General features: G+C 47.4%; 1 protein-coding gene across 1 annotated transcript in view; it reads left to right on the forward strand.

Annotated features, from left to right (window-relative positions):
- The first annotated feature begins 19,942 nt into the window (after positions 1 to 19,942).
- LOC139421639 (periplakin-like) overlaps positions 19,943 to 24,744 on the forward strand; it is a 44,153-nt gene continuing 39,351 nt past the window's right edge. Inside the window, exon 1 of the mRNA XM_071172706.1 lies at positions 19,943 to 20,132. Within this exon, the coding sequence (XP_071028807.1) occupies positions 20,083 to 20,132 (50 nt within the window). The 5' untranslated portion in view covers positions 19,943 to 20,082. The remainder of the gene's footprint in view (positions 20,133 to 24,744) is intronic.

Below are 24,744 nucleotides of genomic sequence, written 5' to 3' on the forward strand. Positions count from 1 at the left end.
CAACCTGACACCATATAACCATCACTACAACCTGACAGACACCATATAACCATCACTACAACCTGACAGACACCATTTAACCATCATTACAACCTGACACCATATAACCATCACTACAACCTGACAGACACCACATAACCATCACTACAACCTGACACCATATAACCATCACTACAACCTGACACCACATAACCATCACTACAACCTGACAGACACCATTCAACCATCACTACAACCTGACAGACACCATTTAACCATCACTACAACCTGACAGACACCATATAACCATCACTACAACCTGACAGACACCATTTAACCATCACTACAACCTGACACCATATAACCATCACTACAACCTGACACCACATAACCATCACTACAACCTGACAGACACCATTCAACCATCACTACAACCTGACATGAGACACGTAAACAGAACGGATGTAAAGTAAACAACAGAAGCTAAACCCGTGAAGCTGATAACCTCTGTGGGCTTTAGCAGGGCTGTGTGTCTGATGCTGGATGATAGGGGGTCCTTTGTCTGGCTGTCTGATGGAGATTTGGCCACGTGGCCTGCAGTGTGTGTGTGTGTGTGTGTGTGTGTGTGTGTGTGTGTGTGTGTGTGTGTGTGTGTGTGTGTGTGTGTGTGTGTGTGTGTGTGTGTGTGTGTGTGTGTGTGTGTGTGTGTGTGTGTGTGTGTGACCAGCCCACTGGTCAGGCTGGTGGGTTTAGTGGACCCGGACGGAGGGACAGGACAGGATTTTGTGGACAGCACTTTAACTATCCCAGGGGGGCTTGGGAGGCTTTGGGTGTTCGCTGGACGTGGAGCCGGGCCTACTTGTTGGGTCACACATACACACGCTGGTGCACAAACACAGTCACACTCCACAAACACACACAGGGGTTTTGGATTGGCTGGATCTGGGCCTGATGCCTTTGTTCTGGGACTCTAGGTTGGCCAACACAATGCGAGGTCAGTTTGTCTATTTCTCCACTCACCCAATGCTGCTGGTGAAATCACTCTGGAACGATCTATTCAGACATTAATGGAATTCTGGATGGTGTCACATTCACAGTAGTTTAGAAACTCCAGTATGAGGAGCCAGACTTTCCCCTGAAGCTCTCTCTGAGTATGAATGACACAGTTCATTACCCTGAAGCACTCTCTGAGTATGAATGACAAAGTTCATTACCCTGAAGCTCTCTGAGTATGAATGACACAGTTCATTACCCTGAAGCTCTCTGAGTATGAATGACACAGTTCATTACCCTGAAGCACTGGTTGTATGAATGACACAGTTCATTACCCTGAAGCTCTTTGAGTATGAATGATGCAGTTCATTACCCTGAAGCTCTCTGAGTATGAATGACACAGTTCATTACCCTGAAGCTCTCTGAGTATGAATGATGCAGTTCATTACCCTGAAGCACTCTGAGTATGAATGATGCAGTTCATTACCCTGAAGCTCTCTGAGTATGAATGACAGTTCATTACCCTGAAGCTCTCTCTGAGTATGAATGACACAGTTCATTACTCTGAAGCTCTCTCTGAGTATGAATGATGCAGTTCATTACCCTGAAGCACTCTGAGTATGAATGACACAGTTCATTACCCTGAAGCACTCTCTGAGTATGAATGACACAGTTCATTACTCTGAAGCTCTCTCTGAGTATGAATGACACAGTTCATTACCCTGAAGCTCTCTCTGAGTATGAATGATGCAGTTCATTACCCTGAAGCCCTCTGAGTATGAATGGTAAAGTTGATTTGCTATCTGTTAAAGGCTTAACAGTGAACCAGCTATCCTCACACTCAAGTCCTCTTGGGCCTTGAGGCAGTGAGATGAGACCCAGTAGGACTGTAGATTGAATTGACCTCTTGGGCAACATCATGCACGTGTCATCGTCCTTCACTGGTCCTGTCTCTTCTGATAAATCTATATAAACCACAAAATTATTTAGGTTTATTGTCAGATACACCAGACATGTGCAGTGAAATGTGTTGTTTTACTGGGTCAGACATAGTAGTATGGAGTCCCAGGAGCAGATTAAGGCAGAGGATCTGGCTCTCCACCCGGGACCTGCCCCTCTGGGTGGAGTCCCGTGACCTTCCCCCCGTTTCATTGGTCCGTTCCCCATCTCTATATCCATCAGCCCCGCTGCTATTGGTCTTTTGTTACCCCGTACCCTCCGTATTCACCCTACATCTCCGTATTCACCCTACATCCTACATGTGTCTAGGATTAAGCCCGTTTCTCACAGCTCTTTGTCTTCTGTTTTCAGGCCCACCACTCCTCCCCGTATCATCGATGGCCGTCCTGCATACCGGGTGAGATGCATCCTGGGTGTTCCACCTCGGGTCAGGGGTTTCCAGTACCTGGTTGACTGGGGGGGTTCTGGTCCGGAGGAGAGGTGCTGGGTTCCCGCTAGAGACATCCTGGACCCAGCCCTCATCGGAGACTTCCACCGCTGACACCCCGGTCAACCAGGTAGGATCCCAGGTAGGATCCCAGGTATGTACCCAGGTAGGATCCCAGGTAAGATCCCAGGTATGTACCCAGGTATGTACCCAGGTAGGATCCCAGGTAGGATCCCAGGTAGGATCCCAGGTTGGATCCCAGGTATGTACCCAGGTAGGATCCCAGGAAGGATCCCAGGTATGTACCCAGGTAGGATCCCAGGTAGGATCCCAGGTATGTACCCAGGTAGGATCCCAGGTATGTACCCAGGTAGGATCCCGGGTATGTACCCAGGTAGGATACCATGTAGGATCCCAGTTAGGATCCCAGGTATGTACCCAGGTAGGATCCCAGGTATGATCCCAGGTAGGATCCCAGGTAGGATCCCAGGTATGTACCCATGTAGGATCCCAGGTATGTACCCAGGTAGGATCACAGGTATGTACCCAGGTAGGATCACAGGTATGTACCCAGGTAGGATCACAGGTATGTACCCAGGTAGTATCCCAGGTATGTACCCAGGTGGTCTCCCAGGTGGAGCCTCTAGAAGGGGACACATCCTGATCTGTTTCACCTGTCTTTGTGATTGTCTCCGCCCATCTCCAGGTATGCACCCAGGTAGAATCCCAGGTAGGATCCCAGGTGGAGCCTCTAGAGGGGTTGGGGGGTGTACTGTCACACCCTGATCTGTTTCACCTGTCTTTGTGATTGTCTCCGCCCCCCTCCAGGTGTCGCCCATCTTCTCCATTATCCCCTGTGTATTTATACCTCTTCTGTTCGTCTGTTGCCAGTTCGTCTTTGTTTGTTCAAGTCAACCAGTGTTTTTGTTCTCAGCTCCTGCATTTCCCTGTCTCTCTTTTTCTCACCCTCCTGGTTTTGACCCTTGCCTGTCCTGACTCTGAGCCTGCCTGACCACTCTGCCTGAGCCCGCCTGCCGGACCACTCTGCCTGAGCCTGCCTGACCACTCTGCCGAGCCTGCCTGACCACTCTGAGCCCGCCTGCCTGACCACTCTGCCTGAGCCTGCCTGACCACTCTGCCTGAGCCTGCCTGACCACTCTGCCTGAGCCTGCCTGACCACTCGCCTGACCACTCTGCCTGAGCCTGCCTGACCACTCTGCCTGAGCCTGTCTGACCACTCTGCCTGAGCCTGCCTGACCACTCTGAGCCCGCCTGCCTGACCACTCTGCCTGAGCCTGCCTGACCACTCTGCCTGACCACTCTGCCTGAGCCTGCCTGACCACTCTGCCTGACCACTCTGCCTGAGCCTGCCTGACCACTCTGCCTGAGCCTGCCTGACCACTCTGTCTGACCACTCTGAGCCCGCCTGCCTGACCACTCTGCCTGAGCCTGCCTGACCACTCTGCCTGAGCCTGCCTGACCACTCTACTTGAGCCTGCCTGACCACTCTGCCTGACCACTCTGCCTGAGCCTGCCTGACCACTCTGCCTGACCACTCTGCCTGAGCCTGCCTGACCACTCTGCCTGAGTCTGCCTGCTGACCTGTACCGTTGCCCAACCTCTGGTTTACTGACCCCTGCCTGACCCTGACCCTGAGTCTGCCTGCTGACCTGTATCGTTGCCCAACCTCTGGTTTACTGACCCCTGCCTGTCCCTGACCCTGACCCTGACCCTGACCCTGACCCTGACCCTGAGTCTGCCTGCTGACCGGTACTGTTGCTCCACCTCTGGTTTACTGACCCCTGCCTGACCCTGACCCTGAGTCTGCCTACTGACCTATACCGTTGCCCAACCTCTGGTTTACTGACCCCTGCCTGACCCTGACCCTGAGTCTGCCTACTGACCTATACCGTTGCTCCACCTCTGGTTTACTGACCCCTGCCTGACCCTGACCCTGAGTCTGCCTACTGACCTATACCGTTGCTCCACCTCTGGTTTACTGACCCCTGCCTGTCCCTGTCCCTGACCCTGACCCTGACCCTGACCCTGACCCTGAGTCTGCCTGCTGACCTGTATCGTTGCCCAACCTCTGGTTTACTGACCCCTGCCTGTCCCTGACCCTGACCCCTGCCTGACCCTGACCCTGAGTCTGCCTGCTGACCGGTACTGTTGCTCCACCTCTGGTTTACTGACCCCTGCCTGACCCTGACCCTGTCCCTGACCCTGACCCTGACCCTGACCCTGACCCTGAGTCTGCCTACTGACCTATACCGTTGCTCCACCTCTGGTTTACTGACCCCTGCCTGACCCTGACCCTGAGTCTGCCTACTGACCTATACCGTTGCTCCACCTCTGGTTTACTGACCCCTGCCTGTCCCTGTCCCTGACCCTGACCCTGACCCTGACCCTGACCCTGAGTCTGCCTACTGACCTATACCGTTGCTCCACCTCTGGTTTACTGACCCCTGCCTGACCCTGACCCTGACCCTGACCCTGACCCTGAGTCTGCCTACTGACCTATACCGTTGCTCCACCTCTGGTTTACTGACCCCTGCCTGACCCTGACCCTGAGTCTGCCTGCTGACCTATACCGTTGCTCCACCTCTGGTTTACTGACCCCTGCCTGACCCTGACCCTGACCCCTGCCTGACCCTGACCCTGAGTCTGCCTGCTGACCGGTACCGTTGCTCCACCTCTGGTTTACTGACCCCTGCCTGTCCCTGACCCTGACCCTGACCCTGACCCCTGCCTGACCCTGACCCTGAGTCTGCCTGCTGACCGGTACCGTTGCTCCACCTCTGGTTTACTGACCCCTGCCCGTCTTGACCTGTCTATTATCTGCCCCTGGTGGGTTATTAAACCATTGTTAATTCAACATTGTTGTCTGCATCTGGGTCTTACCTTCATACCTGATAATAGTATGGATGACCATCATCACCTTTCTAAAAGATAATCATGTAGGGAAATAACTCTGACTCCACACAGAGAGTATCTTATAGGTGATAATACTCCCTGCATTGGACGGGTCACCATTTTGAGGCGGAGTCACAGGGTTGCCAAGGAAGCATTGCATAGATGCAAATAGGGCTTGTCACATTTTTCAGTGTGTGTGTGTGTGTGTGTGTGTGGCACACCTCTGCTGTGGGAGAAAAATGTATCTGTGTCTTTAGTCTTATTGGGGAAACTCCTGCCGTTGAGACGCACTACACAGACACCCCTTCCTTAGCGACAACAGACCTGGTTCAGCACTACACAGACACCCCTTCCATAGCAACAACAGACCTGGTTCAACCTGTAGCACTAGACAGACACCCCTTCCATAGCTACAACAGACCTGGTTCAGCACTACACAGACACCCCTTCCATAGCAACAACAGACCTGGTTCAACCTGTAGCACTACACAGACACCCCTTCCATAGCTACAACAGACCTGGTTCAGCACTACACAGACACCCCTTCCATAGCAACAACAGACCTGGTTCAGCACTACACAGACACCCCTTCCATAGCAACAACAGTCCTGGTTCAGCACTACACAGACACCCCTTCCATAGCAACAACAGACCTGGTTCAGCACTACACAGACACCCCTTCCATAGCAACAACAGTCCTGGTTCAACCTGTAGCACTACACAGACACCCCTTCCATAGCGACAACAGACCTGGGTCAACCTGTAGCACTACACAGACACCCCTTCCATAGCAACAACAGTCCTGGTTCAGCACTACACAGACACCCCTTCCATAGTTACAACAGTCCTGGTTCAACCTGTAGCACTACACAGACACCCCTTCCATAGCAACAACAGACCTGGGTCAACCTGTAGCACAACACAGACACTCCTTCCATAGTTACAACAGTCCTGGTTCGACCTGTAGCACTACACAGACACCCCTTCCATAGCAACAACAGTCCTGGATCAACCTGTAGCACTACACAGACACCCCTTCCATAGCAACAACAGACCTGGTTCAACCTGTAGCACTACACAGACACTCCTTCCATAGCTACAACAGACCTGGTTCAACCTGTAGCACTACACAGACACTCCTTCCATAGCAACAACAGACCTGGTTCAGCACTACACAGACACCCCTTCCATAGTTACAACAGACCTGGTTCAACCTGTAGCACAACACAGACACCCCTTCCATAGCAACAACAGTCCTGGTTCAACCTGTAGCACTACACAGACACCCCTTCCATAGCAACAACAGTCCTGGTTCAACCTGTAGCACTACACAGACACCCCTTCCATAGCAACAACAGTCCTGGATCAACCTGTAGCACTACACAGACACCCCTTCCATAGCAACAACAGACCTGGTTCAACCTGTAGCACTACACAGACACTCCTTCCATAGCTACAACAGACCTGGTTCAACCTGTAGCACTACACAGACACTCCTTCCATAGCAACAACAGACCTGGTTCAGCACTACACAGACACCCCTTCCATAGTTACAACAGACCTGGTTCAACCTGTAGCACTACACAGACACCCCTTCCATAGCAACAACAGTCCTGGATCAACCTGTAGCACTACACAGACACCCCTTCCATAGCAACAACAGACCTGGTTCAACCTGTAGCACTACACAGACACCCCTTCCATAGCAACAACAGTCCTGGTTCAACCTGTAGCACTACACAGACACCCCTTCCATAGCAACAACAGACCTGGTTTAGCACTACACAGACACCCCTTCCATAGCAACAACAGTCCTGGTTCAGCACTACACAGACACCCCTTCCATAGCAACAACAGTCCTGGTTCAGCACTACACAGACACCCCTTCCATAGCAACAACAGTCCTGGTTCAGCACTACACAGACACCCCTTCCATAGCAACAACAGTCCTGGTTCAGCACTACACAGACACCCCTTCCATAGCAACAACAGTCCTGGTTCAGCACTACACAGACACCCCTTCCATAGCAACAACAGTCCTGGTTCAGCACTACACAGACACCCCTTCCATAGCAACAACAGTCCTGGTTCAGCACTACACAGACACCCCTTCCATAGCAACAACAGACCTGGTTCAGCACTACACAGACACCCCTTCCATAGCAACAACAGTCCTGGTTCAGCACTACACAGACACCCCTTCCATAGCGACAACAGTCCTGGTTCAGCACTACACAGACACCCCTTCCATAGCAACAACAGTCCTGGTTCAGCACTACACAGACACCCCTTCCATAGCAACAACAGTCCTGGTTCAGCACTACACAGACACCCCTTCCATAGCAACAACAGTCCTGGTTCAGCACTACACAGACACCCCTTCCATAGCGACAACAGTCCTGGTTCAGCACTACACAGACACCCCTTCCATAGCAACAACAGTCCTGGTTCAGCACTACACAGACACCCCTTCCATAGCGACAACAGACCTGGTTCAGCACTACACAGACACCCCTTCCATAGCGACAACAGTCCTGGTTCAGCACTACACAGACACCCCTTCCATAGCAACAACAGTCCTGGTTCAGCACTACACAGACACCCCTTCCATAGCGACAACAGTCCTGGTTCAGCACTACACAGACACCCCTTCCATAGCAACAACAGTCCTGGTTCAGCACTACACAGACACCCCTTCCATAGCAACAACAGTCCTGGTTCAGCACTACACAGACACCCCTTCCATAGCAACAACAGTCCTGGTTCAGCACTACACAGACACCCCTTCCATAGCAACAACAGTCCTGGTTCAGCACTACACAGACACCCCTTCCATAGCGACAACAGTCCTGGTTCAGCACTACACAGACACCCCTTCCATAGCAACAACAGTCCTGGTTCAGCACTACACAGACACCCCTTCCATAGCGACAACAGACCTGGTTCAGCACTACACAGACACCCCTTCCATAGCGACAACAGTCCTGGTTCAGCACTACACAGACACCCCTTCCATAGCAACAACAGTCCTGGTTCAGCACTACACAGACACCCCTTCCATAGCGACAACAGTCCTGGTTCAGCACTACACAGACACCCCTTCCATAGCAACAACAGTCCTGGTTCAGCACTACACAGACACCCCTTCCATAGCAACAACAGTCCTGGTTCAGCACTACACAGACACCCCTTCCATAGCAACAACAGTCCTGGTTCAGCACTACACAGACACCCCTTCCATAGCAACAACAGTCCTGGTTCAGCACTACACAGACACCCCTTCCATAGCAACAACAATCCTGGTTCAGCACTACACAGACACCCCTTCCATAGCAACAACAGACCTGGTTCAGCACTACACAGACACCCCTTCCATAGCAACAACAGTCCTGGTTCAGCACTACACAGACACCCCTTCCATAGCAACAACAGTCCTGGTTCAGCACTACACAGACACCCCTTCCATAGCAACAACAGTCCTGGTTCAGCACTACACAGACACCCCTTCCATAGCAACAACTACAATCACATTGAAATCCTTTTTATTTCACCATGTCTGCAGTAAAATGCCTGCACTTGACATGGAGCCTGTATGGAACAGGTGTGGGATCTGTGTGTCTGTATGGACTACCCTGAGACACACCTGAGGCAGGTACACCTGTAGCATGGCATTATGTTCTGTAGTGATGTGAGGGTGGCATCCACACAGTCAACACACCTGGCTGTCCTCCACGCCCACGCAGGTGGAATCCTACCAGGTAAGGAGAGAGGAGGAGGGGATGGCGCTACAGCAAAGTGGATTATATCAGGTTTACAGAAAGAGGGATGGAGAGAGAGATGTGTACATAGCAGTACAACACACAGCAGTAACACTCCATGGTTCACAGGAACCAACACAGCACCACCCCAGAGAAACATGTCTGTAACTCTCATCTGTCAATACCATCCTCCACTGAACAAAACCCCCTCCCCAGAACTGTTTAACTGTTAGTGACATGAACCTGTCCACCCCTCCACCCAGTCAATGAGATCTGTATCCTGAACGCAGAAGGAGAATGCTTCTACAATGCAGTTCCACCAGTTTACTGAAGGCACGTTCAAAGCAGACATTCCAGTGACTCACGATGGCATGCAGGTTTATTACCATGAAACCACAATACAGAACACCTCCCTATCTCTAACAAATACTTTCCTCTAGTTACCTCCAGACATTAGATTACATCATGATACTACAGTAGAATACAGAGAGAGAGAGAGAGACAGAGAGAGAATGAGAGAGAGAGAGAGAGACCGAGAGAGAGAGGGAGAGGGAGAGAGGGGGGAGAGAGAGAGAGAGAGAGGGAGAGAGAGAGAGAGAAAGAGAGAGAGAGAATGAGAGGGAGAGAGCGAGAGAATGAGAGGGAGAGAGAGAGAGAGAGAGAGAGAGAGAGAGAGAGAGAGAGAGAATGAGAGGGAGAGAGAGAGAGAGAGAGAGAGAGAGAGAGAGGAGAGAGAGAGAGAGAGAGAGAGGACTGTACCCTCCATGGATTCTAACCTACATTATCGGTGTAAGAATGCACTACTGATGAGGCCAGTGTAACGGTATAGGTCCTCAGATCCTCAACAAGTTCTAGAGCTGCACCATCGAGAGCATCTTGCCTGTTAGTATGGAAACTGCTTGGTATACGACCGCAAGGCGCTACAGAGGGTAGTGCGTACGACCCAGCTTCTTGCCACCCAGGACCTCTATACCAGACGATGTGAAAGACTCCAGTCACCCAAGCCACAGACTGTTCCCTCTGCTACCGAACGGCAAGCAGTACCAAGCCACAGACTGTTCTCTCTGCTACCGAACGGCAAGCGGTACCAAGACACAGACTGTTCTCTCTCTGCTACCGAACGGCAAGCGGTACCAAGCCACAGACTGTTCTCTCTGCTACCGAACGGCAAGCGGTACCAAGCCACAGACTGTTCTCTCTGCTACCGAACGGCAAGCGGTACCAAGCCACAGACTGTTCTCTCTGCTACCGAACGGCAAGCGGTACCAAGCCACAGACTGTTCTCTCTGCTACCGAACGGCAAGCGGTACCAAGCCACAGACTGTTCTCTCTGCTACCGAACGGCAAGCGGTACCAAGCCACAGACTGTTCTCTCTGCTACCGAACGGCAAGCGGTACCAATGCACCGTGACTGGAACCAATAGGACCCTGAACAGCTTCTAATCCCAAGCCGTAAGACTTCTAAACAAGACTGCTAAACAAGACTGCCAAACAAGACTGCTAAATAGCTAATCAAATGGCTACCCAGACTACCTGCCTACCTACCTACCTGACTACCACACACTGGACTCCACCCACACACTGGACTCTACCCACACACTGGACTCTACCCACACACTGGACTCCACCCACACACTGGACTCCACCCACACACTGGACTCTACCCACACACTGGACTCTACCCACACACTGGACTCTACCCACACACTGGACTCTACCCACACACTGGACTCTACCCACACACTGGACTCTACCCACACACTGGACTCCACCCACACACTGGACTCTACCCACATACTGGACTCTACCCACACACTGGACTCCACCCACACACTGGACTCTACCCACACACTGGACTCTACCCACACACTGACTCTACCCACACACTGACTCTACCTACACACTCACACACACAAAAATATCTTCACAGACCACATGGCTATGAGAGGTATGAATAAAGAAATATCTTCACAGACCACATGGCTATGAGAGGTATGAATAAAGAAATATCTTCACAGACCACATGGCTATTAGAGGTCTGAATAATGTAACTTCCGAGACCACATGTTGATACTTGACTGGTAAACCACAGTTTATGCCAGTATCCACACAATCCTTCACGAGTCTACACACACACACACACACACACACATACAAACACAGGGTCGGACAAATGAAGTTGAGCTCGCTCTAGGGGCCAGACGGTGTAGGTTGTGACCCTTAGGGCGTCAACAAGCCGTATAAAGAGACTTCTCTGGAATAGAGAGGGACATAATAGTTCAAACACAGGAACTCTGACAACCCACAGCAAACACACACACACACACACATACACACACACACACACACACACACATATATATAAACACACACACACACAAAATATATCAACATTGCCACAGATCTTTTAACTACTGGGCTTTACTTAGTGAATGTCATTCTGTGGGACAAGCTCACCTCTAATGTTCTGAAAGCATCCTCTGGGAGGTTCAGAAAAGGATGACCTCATTGTGTTGTGTCCTGTCACTGTTATCTCTGCCAGCAGCCCAGCCCTGACATGTCACCGTTATCTCTACCCAGCAGCCCAGCCCTGACATGTTACTGTTATCTCTGCCAGCAGCCCAGCCCTGACATGTCACTGTTATCTCTGTCAGCAGCCCAGCACCATTATCTCTGTCAACAGCCCAGCACCATTATCTCTGCCAGCAGCCCAGCACTGACATGTCACCATTATCTCTGTCAGCAGCCCAGCACCATTATCTCTGCCAGCAGCCCAGCACTGACATGTCACCATTATCTCTGTCAACAGCCCAGCACTGATATGTCACCGTTATCTCTGCCAGCAGCCCAGCACCATTATCTCTGCCAGCAGCCCAACCCTGACATGTCACCATTATCTCTGTCAGCAGCCCAGCCCTGACATGTCACCGTTATCTCTGCCAGCAGCCAAGCACCATTATCTCTGCCAACAGCCCATCACCATTATCTCTGTCAGCAGCCCAGCACTGACATGTCACCATTATCTCTGCCAACAGCCCAGCACCATTATTTCTGCCAGCAGCCCAGCACTGACATGTCACTGTTATCTCTGTCAGCAGCCCAGCACCATTATCTCTGCCAGCAGCCCAGCCCTGACATGTCACCATTATCTCTGCCAGCAGCCCAGCCCTGACATGTCACCATTATCTCTGCCAGCAGCCCAGCACCATTATCTCTGTCAGCAGCCCAGCACTGACATGTCACTGTTATCTCTGTCAGCAGCCCAGCACTGACATGTCACTGTTATCTCTGTCAGCAGCCCAGCACTGACATGTCACTGTTAACTCTGCCCAGCAGCCCAGCACCCCAGCACCATTATCTCTGCCAGCAGCCCAGCACCATTATCTTTGTCAGCAGCCCAGCACTGACATATCATCGTTATCTCTGCCCAGCAGCCCAGCACCATTATCTCTGCCAGCAGCCCAGCACTGACATGTCCATCTGACACCTGTTGACTGTGATGCAGGGAACAATGATGGTGCTGTTGACATTACATTCAGCAAGGCCTTGGGCTGATGGGTCTGGAAGGGGGGATAACTCAACAACGTGCTGTTAAGTTTCCATCCATCTGAACACATACACACACACACAGCCTCACACACACACACAGCCTCACACACAGCCTCACACACACAGCCTCACACACAGCCTCACATACACACACACACACACACACACACACAGCCTAACATACACACACACACACACACACACACACACACACACACACACACACACACACACACACACACACACACACACACACAGCCTCACACACACACACACACACACACACACACACACACACACACACACACACACACAGCCTCACACAGCCTCACACACACACACACACACACAGCCTCTCACACACACACACACACACACACACACACACACACACACACACACACACACACACACACACAGCCTCACACACACACACACACAGCCTCACACACACACACACACACACACACACAGCCTCACACAGCCTCACACACACACACAAACAGCCTCACACACACACACACACACACAGCCTCACACACACACACACACACAGCCTCACACACACACACACACTTCCCTACACACGTCTGAACATTAACACACACTTTCTCTTTCTCCCTTTTTGCTGTGGTCACAGACAGTCACACGGACACACAGTCACACACACACAGTCACAGTCACATAGACACACAGACACAGACAGTCACACAGAGTCACAGTCACACACACACAGTCACAGTCACATAGACACACAGACACAGACAGTCACACTGACACACAGTCACACACACACAGTCACAGTCACATAGACACACAGACACAGACAGTCACACGGACACACAGTCACACACATACAGTCACAGTCACACAGACACAGACAGTCACACAGAGTCACAGTCACACAGACACACAGACACAGTCATACAGACAAACAGTCACAGATACAGTCACACAGACACAGACAGTCACACAGAGTCACAGTCACACAGACACACAGACACAGTCATACAGACAAACAGTCACAGACACAGTCACACAGACACACAGAAACAGACACAGTCACACAGACAGACACACAGTCACAGTAACACAGACACACAGTCGCTGTAACATAGTCACAGTAACACAGACACAGTAACACAGACACAGTAACACAGACACAGTCACACACACACAGTCACAGTCACATAGACACACAGACACAGACAGTCACACAGAGTCACAGTCACACACACACAGTCACAGTCACATAGACACACAGACACAGACAGTCACACGGACACACAGTCACACACATACAGTCACAGTCACACAGACACAGACAGTCACACAGAGTCACAGTCACACAGACACACAGACACAGTCATACAGACAAACAGTCACAGATACAGTCACACAGACACAGACAGTCACACAGAGTCACAGTCACACAGACACACAGACACAGTCATACAGACAAACAGTCACAGACACAGTCACACAGACACACAGAAACAGACACAGTCACACAGACAGACACACAGTCACAGTAACACAGACACACAGTCGCTGTAACATAGTCACAGTAACACAGACACAGTAACACAGACACAGTAACACAGACACAGTAACACAGTCACAGTAACACAGACACAGTAACACAGACACAGTAACACAGTCACAGTAACACAGACACACAGTCGCTGTAACATAGTCACAGTAACATAGTCACAGTAACACAGAAACAGTAACACAGACACAGTAACACAGTCACAGTAACACAGTCACAGTAGCACAGTCACAGTAACATAGTCACAGTAACACAGACACAGTAACACAGTCACAGTAACACAGTAACACAGTCACAGTAACACAGTCACAGTAACACAGTCACAGTAACACAGACACAGTAACACAATAACACAGTCACAGTAACACAGTCACAGTAACACAGTCACAGTAACACAGTAACACAGTCGCAGTAACACAGTCACAGTAACACAGACACAGTAACACAGACACAGTAACACAGTCACAGTAACACAATAACACAGTCATAGTAACACAGTAACACAGTCACAGTAACACAGACACAGTAACACAGGCACAGTAACACAATAACACAGTCACAGTAACACAATAACACAGTCACAGTAACACAGTCACAGTAACACAGTCACAGTAACATAGTAACACAGACACAGTAACACAGTCACAGTAACACAGTAACACAGTCGCAGTAACACAGACACAGTAACACAGTCACAGTAACACAGTCACAGTAACACAGTAACACAGTCGCAGTAACACAGACACAGTAACACAGTCACAGTAACACAGTAACACAGTCGCAGTAACACAGACATAGTAACACAGTCACAGTAACACAGTAACACAGTCACAGTAACACAGTAACACAGTCACAGTAACACAGTAACACAGTCACAGTAACACAGTCGCAGTAACACAGTCACAGTAACACAGTAACACAGTCGCAGTAACACAGTCACTGTAACACAGTAACACAGTCACAGTAACACAGTAACACAGTCACAGTAACACAGTAACACAGTAACACAGTAACACAGTCACAGTAACACAGTAACACAGTCACAGTAACACAGTCACAGTAACACAGTAACACAGTCACAGTAACACAGTAACACACGTCTCTAATGACTAACTGGTTCTGGTTGTGTTCAGCGTGATCAGTTCCTCTGGCTCTTCTTTTCAGCAGATAGTGGTGTTTCCTGACCACAGCTCTCACTCTCTCTCTCACACACACACACACACACTCACACACACACACACACACACACACACACACACACACACACACACACAGGGGCCAGGGAGCAGAGCTGCATATAATCACAGGCTGCAGACATGACAGTGTAAACAGTGGTAGCATTCCAAATGTCACCCTAGTCCCCTTTATAGTGCACTACTTTAGACCAGGACCATAGGGTTCTGTTCCCTATATAGTGCACTACTTTAGACCAGGACCATAGGGTTCTGTTCCCTATATAGTGCACTACTTTAGACAAGGACCATAGGGGTTTGTTCCCTTATAGTGCACTACTTTAGACCAGGACCATAGGGGTCTGTTCCCAATATAGTGCACTACTTTAGACCAGGACCATAGGGGTCTGTTCCCAATATAGTGCACTACTTTAGACCAGGACCATAGGGGTCTGTTCCCAATATAGTGCACTACTTTAGACCAGGACCATAGGGGTCTGTTCCCAATATAGTGCACTACTTTAGACCAGGACCATAGGGGTCTGTTCCCAATATAGTGCACTACTTTAGACCAGGACCATAGGGGTCTGTTCCCTATATAGTGCACTACTTTAGACCAGGACCCATAGGGAATAGGGTGCCGTTTGGGATGCAACCTTGGTGTAGTGCTGACTCTTTGTTTAAATTTCTGTTATCTCTCTCTCTCTCTCTCTCTCTCTCTCTCTCTCTCTGTCTCTCTCTCTCTCTCTCTCTCTCTCTCTCTGTCTCTCTCTCTCTCTCTCTCTCTCTCTCTCTCTCTCTCTCTATCTCTATCTCTCTCTCTCTCTCTCTCTCTGTCTCTCTCTCTCTCTCTCTGTCTCTCTCTCTCTCTCTCTCTCTCTCTCTCTCTCTCTATCTCTCTCTCTCTCAAGAAGACACACATGGCCTAGTTAGGATGAGAAGACTCCTGAAACTTGAGTCATATCACTGTCCCACTCAGACGCACACAGTGTGAGGAGGCTGTGGCAGGTCAGACAGGCTCTGCCAGTCCTTTTGAGGAGTCACTCCCTCTCCCAAACAAACACAAACACACACCCCAAGGGAGTGTCCTTGTCATCGAGTCACACTTGGGTTCCATAGCTGAGAGAGGAGTAACATATGCTGTTCTGTTTCCATGGTTACAATGTAGCATTGGGCAACTAGATGGTCAACCATGGTCAACACTGTTACACTATATTATGACACACTATAACTCCTCCCCCTCAGAACCATGGTCAACACTGTGACACTATATTATGACACACACTATAACTCCTCCCCCTCAGAACCATGGTCAACACTGTGACACTATATTATGACACACTATAACTCCTCCTCCTCAGAACCATGGTCAACACTGTGACACTATATTATGACACACACTACTTCTGATAAATGTAAACTGGTCCAACATTTTAAATGTAATTATTTTATTTATTTTTTATTTAACCTTTATTTAGCTAAGTCAGTTAAGAACAAATTCTTATTTACAATGACAGCCTACCCCGGCCAAACCCGGACGACGCTGGGCCAATTGTGCACCGCCCTATATGACTCCAAATCACGGCCGATTGTGATACAGCCTGGATTCGAACCAGGGTGTCTGTAATGACGCCTCAAGCACTGAGATGCAGTGCCTCAACATGTGTCAACATATTACACCCTGACCTGTAGCCAATATATTACAGCCTGACCTGTAACCAATATATTACAGCCTGACCTGTAACCAATATATCAATGTATTACACCCTGACCTGTAGCCAATATATCAATGTATTACAGCCTGACCTGTAACCAATATATCAACGTATTACAGCCTGACCTGTAACCAATGTATTACAGCCTGACCTGTAACCAATATATTACAGCCTGACCTGTAACCAATATATCAATGTATTACAGCCTGACCTGTAACCAATATATCAACGTATTACACCCTGACCTGTAACCAATATATCAATGTATTACACCCTGACCTGTAACCAATATATCAATGTATTACACCCTGACCTGTAACCAATATATCAATGTATTACAGTCTGACCTGTAACCAATATATCAATGTATTACACCCTGACCTGTAACCAATATATCAATGTATTACACCCTGACCTGTAACCAATATATCAATGTATTACACCCTGACCTGTAACCAATATATCAACGTATTACACCCTGACCTGTAACCAATATATTACAGCCTGACCTGTAACCAATATATCAACATATTACAGTCTGACCTGTAGCCAATATATCAACGTATTACACCCTGACCTGTAACCAATATATCAATGTATTACACCCTGACCTGTAACCAATATATCAATGTATTACACCCTGACCTGTAACCAATATATCAACAGCCTGACCTGTAACCAATATATCAACGTATTACAGCCTGACCTGTAACCAATATATCAACAGCCTGACCTGTAACCAATATATCAACGTATTACAGCCTGACCTGTAACCAATATATCAACAGCCTGACCTGTAACCAATATATCAACGTATTACAGCCTGACCTGTAACCAATATATCAATGTATTACAGCCTGACCTGTAACCAATATATCAATGTATTACAGCCTGACCTGTTACCAATATATCAACGTATTACAGCCTGACCTGTAACCAATATATCAATGTATTACACCCTGACCTGTAACCAATATATCAATGTATTACACCCTGACCTGTAGCCAATATATCAACGTATTACACCCTGACCTGTAACCAATATATTACACCCTGACCTGTAACCAATATATTACACCCTGACCTGTAGCCAATATATCAACGTATTACACCCTGACCTGTAGCCAATATATCAATGTATTACAGCCTGACCTGTAACCAATATATCAACGTATTACAGCCTGACCTGTAACCAATATATCAACATATTACAGTCTGACCTGTAGCCAATATATCAACGTATTACACCCTGACCTGTAACCAATATATCAATGTATTACACCCTGACCTGTAACCAATATATCAACAGCCTGACCTGTAACCAATATATCAACGTATTACAGCCTGACCTGTAACCAATATATCAACGTATTACACCCTGACCTGTAACCAATATATTACAGCCTGACCTGTAACCAATATATTACAGCCTGACCTGTAACCAATATATCAACAGCCTGACCTGTAACCAATATATCAACGTATTACAGCCTGACCTGTAACCAATATATCAACAGCCTGACCTGTAACCAATATATCAACGTATTACAGCCTGACCTGTAACCAATATATCAATGTATTACACCCTGACCTGTAACCAATATATCAATATATTACAGCCTGACCTGTAACCAATATATCAACGTATTACACCCTGACCTGTAACCAATATATCAACGTATTACAGCCTGACCTGTAACCAATATATCAATGTATTACAGCCTGACCTGTAACCAATATATCAATATATTACAGCCTGACCTGTAACCAATATATCAATGTATTACACCCTGACCTGTAACCAATATATCAATGTATTACACCCTGACCTGTAGCCAATATATCAACGTATTACACCCTGACCTGTAACCAATATATTACACCCTGACCTGTAACCAATATATTACACCCTGACCTGTAGCCAATATATCAATGTATTACACCCTGACCTGTAGCCAATATATCAACGTATTACAGCCTGACCTGTAACCAATATATCAACGTATTACAGCCTGACCTGTAACCAATATATCAACATATTACAGTCTGACCTGTAACCAATATATCAACGTATTACACCCTGACCTGTAACCAATATATCAATGTATTACACCCTGACCTGTAACCAATATATCAACAGCCTGACCTGTAACCAATATATCAACGTATTACAGCCTGACCTGTAACCAATATATTACAGCCTGACCTGTAACCAATATATTACAGCCTGACCTGTAACCAATATATCAACGTATTACAGTCTGACCTGTAACCAATATATCAATGTATTACAGCCTGACCTGTAACCAATATATCAATGTATTACACCCTGACCTGTAACCAATATATCCATGTATTACACCCTGACCTGTAGCCAATATATCAACGTATTACACCCTGACCTGTAACCAATATATTACACCCTGACCTGTAACCAATATATTACACCCTGACCTGTAGCCAATATATCAACGTATTACACCCTGACCTGTAGCCAATATATCAACGTATTACAGCCTGACCTGTAACCAATATATCAACGTATTACAGCCTGACCTGTAATAACAATGTCATAGATTTGCTTTTGAACACTGCTTTGACTGCTCTCTCAAACACTGGTAGCTGCATTTTCATCTGAGCAAATGGCAATGTGTTGATAACATAGTAGCAATGTTCATACCTAAAAGGTGCGGTATCCACCTGTAACCTGTATGGAAAAGCATAAAACCAGCCCCGCCCACGCGTTCATAGGTGACAGGTATGCAACACATACAGGGAGAAATCCACAGCACCCCCCTCCTTTACTGCGGTTCAGTTTTCCTGTGCTGACTGACTGCTGGAAGGAATTAGCGCTTAGTGGGCGTCGCCGAATCTCATCATTTGACTTTCCCATTTGTGTGTGTGGAGCGTTCTGGGGCATACCTACCTGTCCGAGGAAGAGAGAGAACATACCAGAGAACTCAGAAAGACGCCTCACCTCTCCCCGCGGGATATCTTCACAGAGAGAAGCACAAGAAGAGACAGGTGTTTACGGGAGAAGAATCCGAGTCGTCCCGCTGGCAAAATGTTCAAGAAAAAACCCTCGAAGAGCGTGACCATCACGCAAACGAAAAAGTGAGTAGTTGTTTCTGTTGAAAGTTTTCTTGGTGGTTATAGATAGCGAGTTGTAACTTTGTAATCACTGTGCAAGTTTCTTTTAATGTCGCATTAGGAAAGATAAAGTGAAGTTGGACGTTTGACAACACTGTCAGTATGCTTCGGGATTATATTTATGATCGTTTATGATAATGCGTATTTTATAACTTGACGACACTTCTGGGACATTGTAGTACTATGTAATACAATAAATTAAGCCACGTTGCATGGGGGGGTTAAGTCATATTCCAAAGTTTATACAACTCTGGAAAATGGCTTTTAATGATATTGTTTTGTGTAGCCTTACTTTATACACTTGAACGTCCTTTTAATTTGACCAGAGGGCGTGGCTGTATGTTAGTGGCACTAACTGGTTTGATAACTTTGGCTTTCGGGGTAGAGTGAGAGAATACACGGTGATGGACTTCAACCCAGCCCTGTTCAACTACTTTTCACAAAAAATCTCCAAATATTTATCAACATTTTCAACTGTCACTTTTCACTCTCACTTCAGGAACTTGCTATACTGGATCTTCTCTGGGGCAGTCAGTGTATGCATCCCACACTGCACACTATACCCCTATGGGCCCTGGTCTAAAGTAGTGCTCTATATAGGGAACAGAGCCCTATGGGCCCTGGTCTAAAGTAGTGCACTATATAGGGAACAGAGCCATATGGGCCCTGGTCTAAAGTAATGCACTATATAGGGATCAGATCCCTGATCACGTCCCTGGTCAAAAGTAGTGCACTATATAGGGTTTAATTTGGGTTGTAGTCAGTGTCTCTGAACAGAGAGAGCACAGAGCATGCAGGTTGTCACTCGTCAAGTGAGAGTAGGAGGAGGAGGAGGAGGGGGGCAGGATAGAGTCAGGGCCACCTAGTAATAACAACACTCCTTTGGCTTGGAACATGAGAGGTTAGCTAGCTAATCTGTTTCCAATGGTTATCTATGTAATGTATGGCTCTGGGACGGGGTGCGTCCCAAATGGGCACCCTTATTCCCTAATTAGTGCACTACTTTTGACCAGAGCCCATAGGGCTGTATTCCCTAATTAGTGCACTACTTTTGACTAGAGCCCATAGGGCTGTATTCCCTAATTAGTGCACTACTTTTGACCAGGGTCCATAGGGCTGTATTCCCTAATTAGTGCACTTCTTTTGACTAGAGCCCTATGGCCAATGGCACCTATTCCCTAATTAGTGCACTACTTTTGACCAGAGCCCTTTGGGAATAGGGAGCCGTTTGGGACAAAGGCTTCATGGGAGGCTCATCATTGACTTCAGTAAAGAAGGGAATGTATCTTGTCTGATATGGAAGGAAAGGCCGAGGAAGCTGCTTAAAACTGTTTCTAGTTAGTGAATGAGGCTTTTATGTTTCAACATATGAGTCAGACACAATGTTGGAATAATGAAAACCACACACATTGTGTGTGTGTGGGCGTGTGTGTGCGTGCATGCGTGTGTGTATGCTTGCGTGTGTGCATGCTTGCGTGCATGTGTGTGGGCGTGGGCGTGTGTCATTTATGTGTAGGGTTGCAAAATTCCTGAAACTCTGAATATATTCCCTGATTTTCCCGAAATGCTGGTTGTAGGATTAGTGGAATCAAGAGAGAATCCGGAGTCCTCCAACCAGGATTTTTAGAAAATGCATCACAACGTCTGGCTGCAGTTATTTCATGTGGGTCAACACATCACAACTTCCTGGGGGCAGTGATTTAATGTTGGTCAACACATCACAACTTCCTGGGGGCAGTGATTTAATGTTGGTCAACACATCACAACTTCCTGGGGGCAGTGATTTAATGTTGGTCAACACATCACAACTTCCTGGGGGCAGTGATTTAATGTTGGTCAACACATCACAACTTCCTGGGGGCAGTGACTTAATGTTGGTCAACACATCACAACTTCCTGGGGGCAGTGATTTAATGTGGGTCAACACATCACAACTTCCTGGGGGCAGTGATTTAATGTGGGTCAACACATCACAACTTCCTGGGGGCAGTGATTTAATGTGGGTCAACACATCACAACTTCCTGGGGCAGTGATTTAATGTGGGTCAACACATCACAACTTCCTGGGGGCAGTGTTTTAACGTTGGTCAAAACATCACAACTTCCTTGGGGCAGTGATTTAATGTGGGTCAACACATCACAACTTCCTGTGGGCAGTGATTTAATCAGAGTTATTGGTGGTCTTAAGGGTGTTCAATAGGTCTTGATTGAGTCAGATCAGGGTTATTGGTGGTCTTAAGGGTGTTCAATAGGTCTTGATTGAGTCAGATCAGGGTTATTGGTGGTCTTAAGGGTGTTCAATAGGTCTTGATTGAGTCAGATCAGGGTTATTGGTGGTCTTAAGGGTGTTCAATAGGTCTTGATTGAGTCAGATCAGGGTTATTGGTGGTCTTAAGGGTGTTCAATAGGTCTTGATTGAGTCAGATCAGGGTTATTGGTGGTCTTAAGGGTGTTCAATAGGTCTTGATTGAGTCAGATCAGGGTTATTGGTGGTCTTAAGGGTGTTCAATAGGTCTTGATTGAGTCAGATCAGGGTTATTGGTGGTCTTAAGGGTGTTCAATAGGTCTTGATTGAGTCAGATCAGGGTTATTGGTGGTCTTAAGGGTGTTCAATAGGTCTTGATTGAGTCAGATCAGGGTTATTGGTGGTCTTAAGGGTGTTCAATAGTTCTTGATTGAGTCAGATCAGGGTTATTGGTGGTCTTAAGGGTGTTCAATAGGTCTTGATTGAGTCAGATCAGGGTTATTGGTGGTCTTAAGGGTGTTCAATAGGTCTTGATTGAGTCAGATCAGGGTTATTGGTGGTCTTAAGGGTGTTCAATAGGTCTTGATTGAGTCAGATCAGGGTTATTGGTGGTCTTAAGGGTGTTCAATAGGTCTTGATTGAGTCAGATCAGGGTTATTGGTGGTCTTAAGGGTGTTCAATAGGTCTTGATTGAGTCAGATCAGGGTTATTGGTGGTCTTAAGGGTGTTCAATAGGTCTTGATTGAGTCAGATCAGGGTTATTGGTGGTCTTAAGGGTGTTCAATAGGTCTTGATTGAGTCAGATCAGGGTTATTGGTGGTCTTAAGGGTGTTCAATAGGTCTTGATTGAGTCAGATCAGGGTTATTGGTGGTCTTAAGGGTGTTCAATAGGTCTTGATTGAGTCAGATCAGGGTTATTGGTGGTCTCCTCAGAGATTTGCAGATAGGAGACACATGTCAGCTGTAGTACTCCTATCAGCTGGAGGCTAGTGATGATCTATGTAGTGTGGCTGGCTGTATTCTGTAACGCTGTGAACGTTTCAACTTTCTGAACCCTGAACAGATGAGACAGAATGGACACATGGGCCCAGTTCCATTTAGGTTCCTAGTACCTTCCCTTAGCTCCTACTCCTAGGGACCCTAATGGATCTGATCTGGGCCTTTGTTGTTGGGAAGTTCATATTTGAAGGAGTTGGGGAAGGGTTTGTCTGATCTGGGCCTTGGTTGCTGGGAAGTTCATCTGGATCTCATCCCTCCCACCATAACCTCAACGACTCATAGTTAGTTACCTTCTGGTTACAATTTGTCCCTCTCTCCCTCTCCTTGGAAATACTTTACTCCTTATTCGGAGAGATGTGTGTCCAACACTCCTATAGACAGACTAGAAATCACTGGCCACTTTGATAATGTTTACATATCTGGCATTACTCATCTCATATGTATATACTGTATTCTATACTATTCTACTGTATCTTAGTCACTTTAATGTTTACATATCTGGCATTACTCATGTGTATATACTGTATTCTATATTATTCTACTGTATCTTAGTCCATGCATTACTCATCTCATGTGTATATATATACTGTATTCTAGACTATTCTACTGTATTTTAGTCCGTGCCGCTCTGACATCGCTCGTCCATATATGTATATACTGTTAATTACATTCCTTTACTTAGATGTGTGTGTATTGGGTATATGTTGTGAAATTGTTAGATATTTTAGCAATAATGCCCAAGGGGGTGTGGTGTATATGGCAAATATACCACGGCTAAGGGCTGTTCTTAAGCACGACGCAACGAGGAGTGCCTGGATACAGCCCTTAGCCGTGGTATATTGGCCATATACCACAAAACCCGGAGGTGCCATATTGCTATTATAAACTGGTTACCAACATAATTAGAGCAGTAAAATACATGTTGTGTCATACCCGTGGTATACGGTCTGATATACCACAGCTGTCAGCCAATCAGCATTCACCCTGTTTATAATACTTGTTAGATATTACTGCACTGTTGGAGATAGAAGCTCAAACATTTCGCTACACCCGCAATAACATCTGCTAAACACGTGTATGTGACCAATAACATTTGATTTGATTTGATCTGAACCGCTAGGCTAGCCAGCCATCTTATTGCTATGACTGTGTCATAAGAACTCTCACAGATGTACTTTCCAGGACATTCTATAGGCGTACCTTTTCCTTTTAGGCCAGGGTTACCCCCGACTCTGTCCTAACACGCTACACAGCCCATTCAACTAACCGACTCACCATCCAGCGTTGATCATGTAAATCAGCTGTGAACTCACACACACTACGGCTGGTTAA

Source organism: Oncorhynchus clarkii, chromosome 12, assembly GCF_045791955.1.
Source record: "Oncorhynchus clarkii lewisi isolate Uvic-CL-2024 chromosome 12, UVic_Ocla_1.0, whole genome shotgun sequence".
Classification (NCBI taxonomy): Eukaryota; Metazoa; Chordata; class Actinopteri; order Salmoniformes; family Salmonidae; genus Oncorhynchus; species Oncorhynchus clarkii.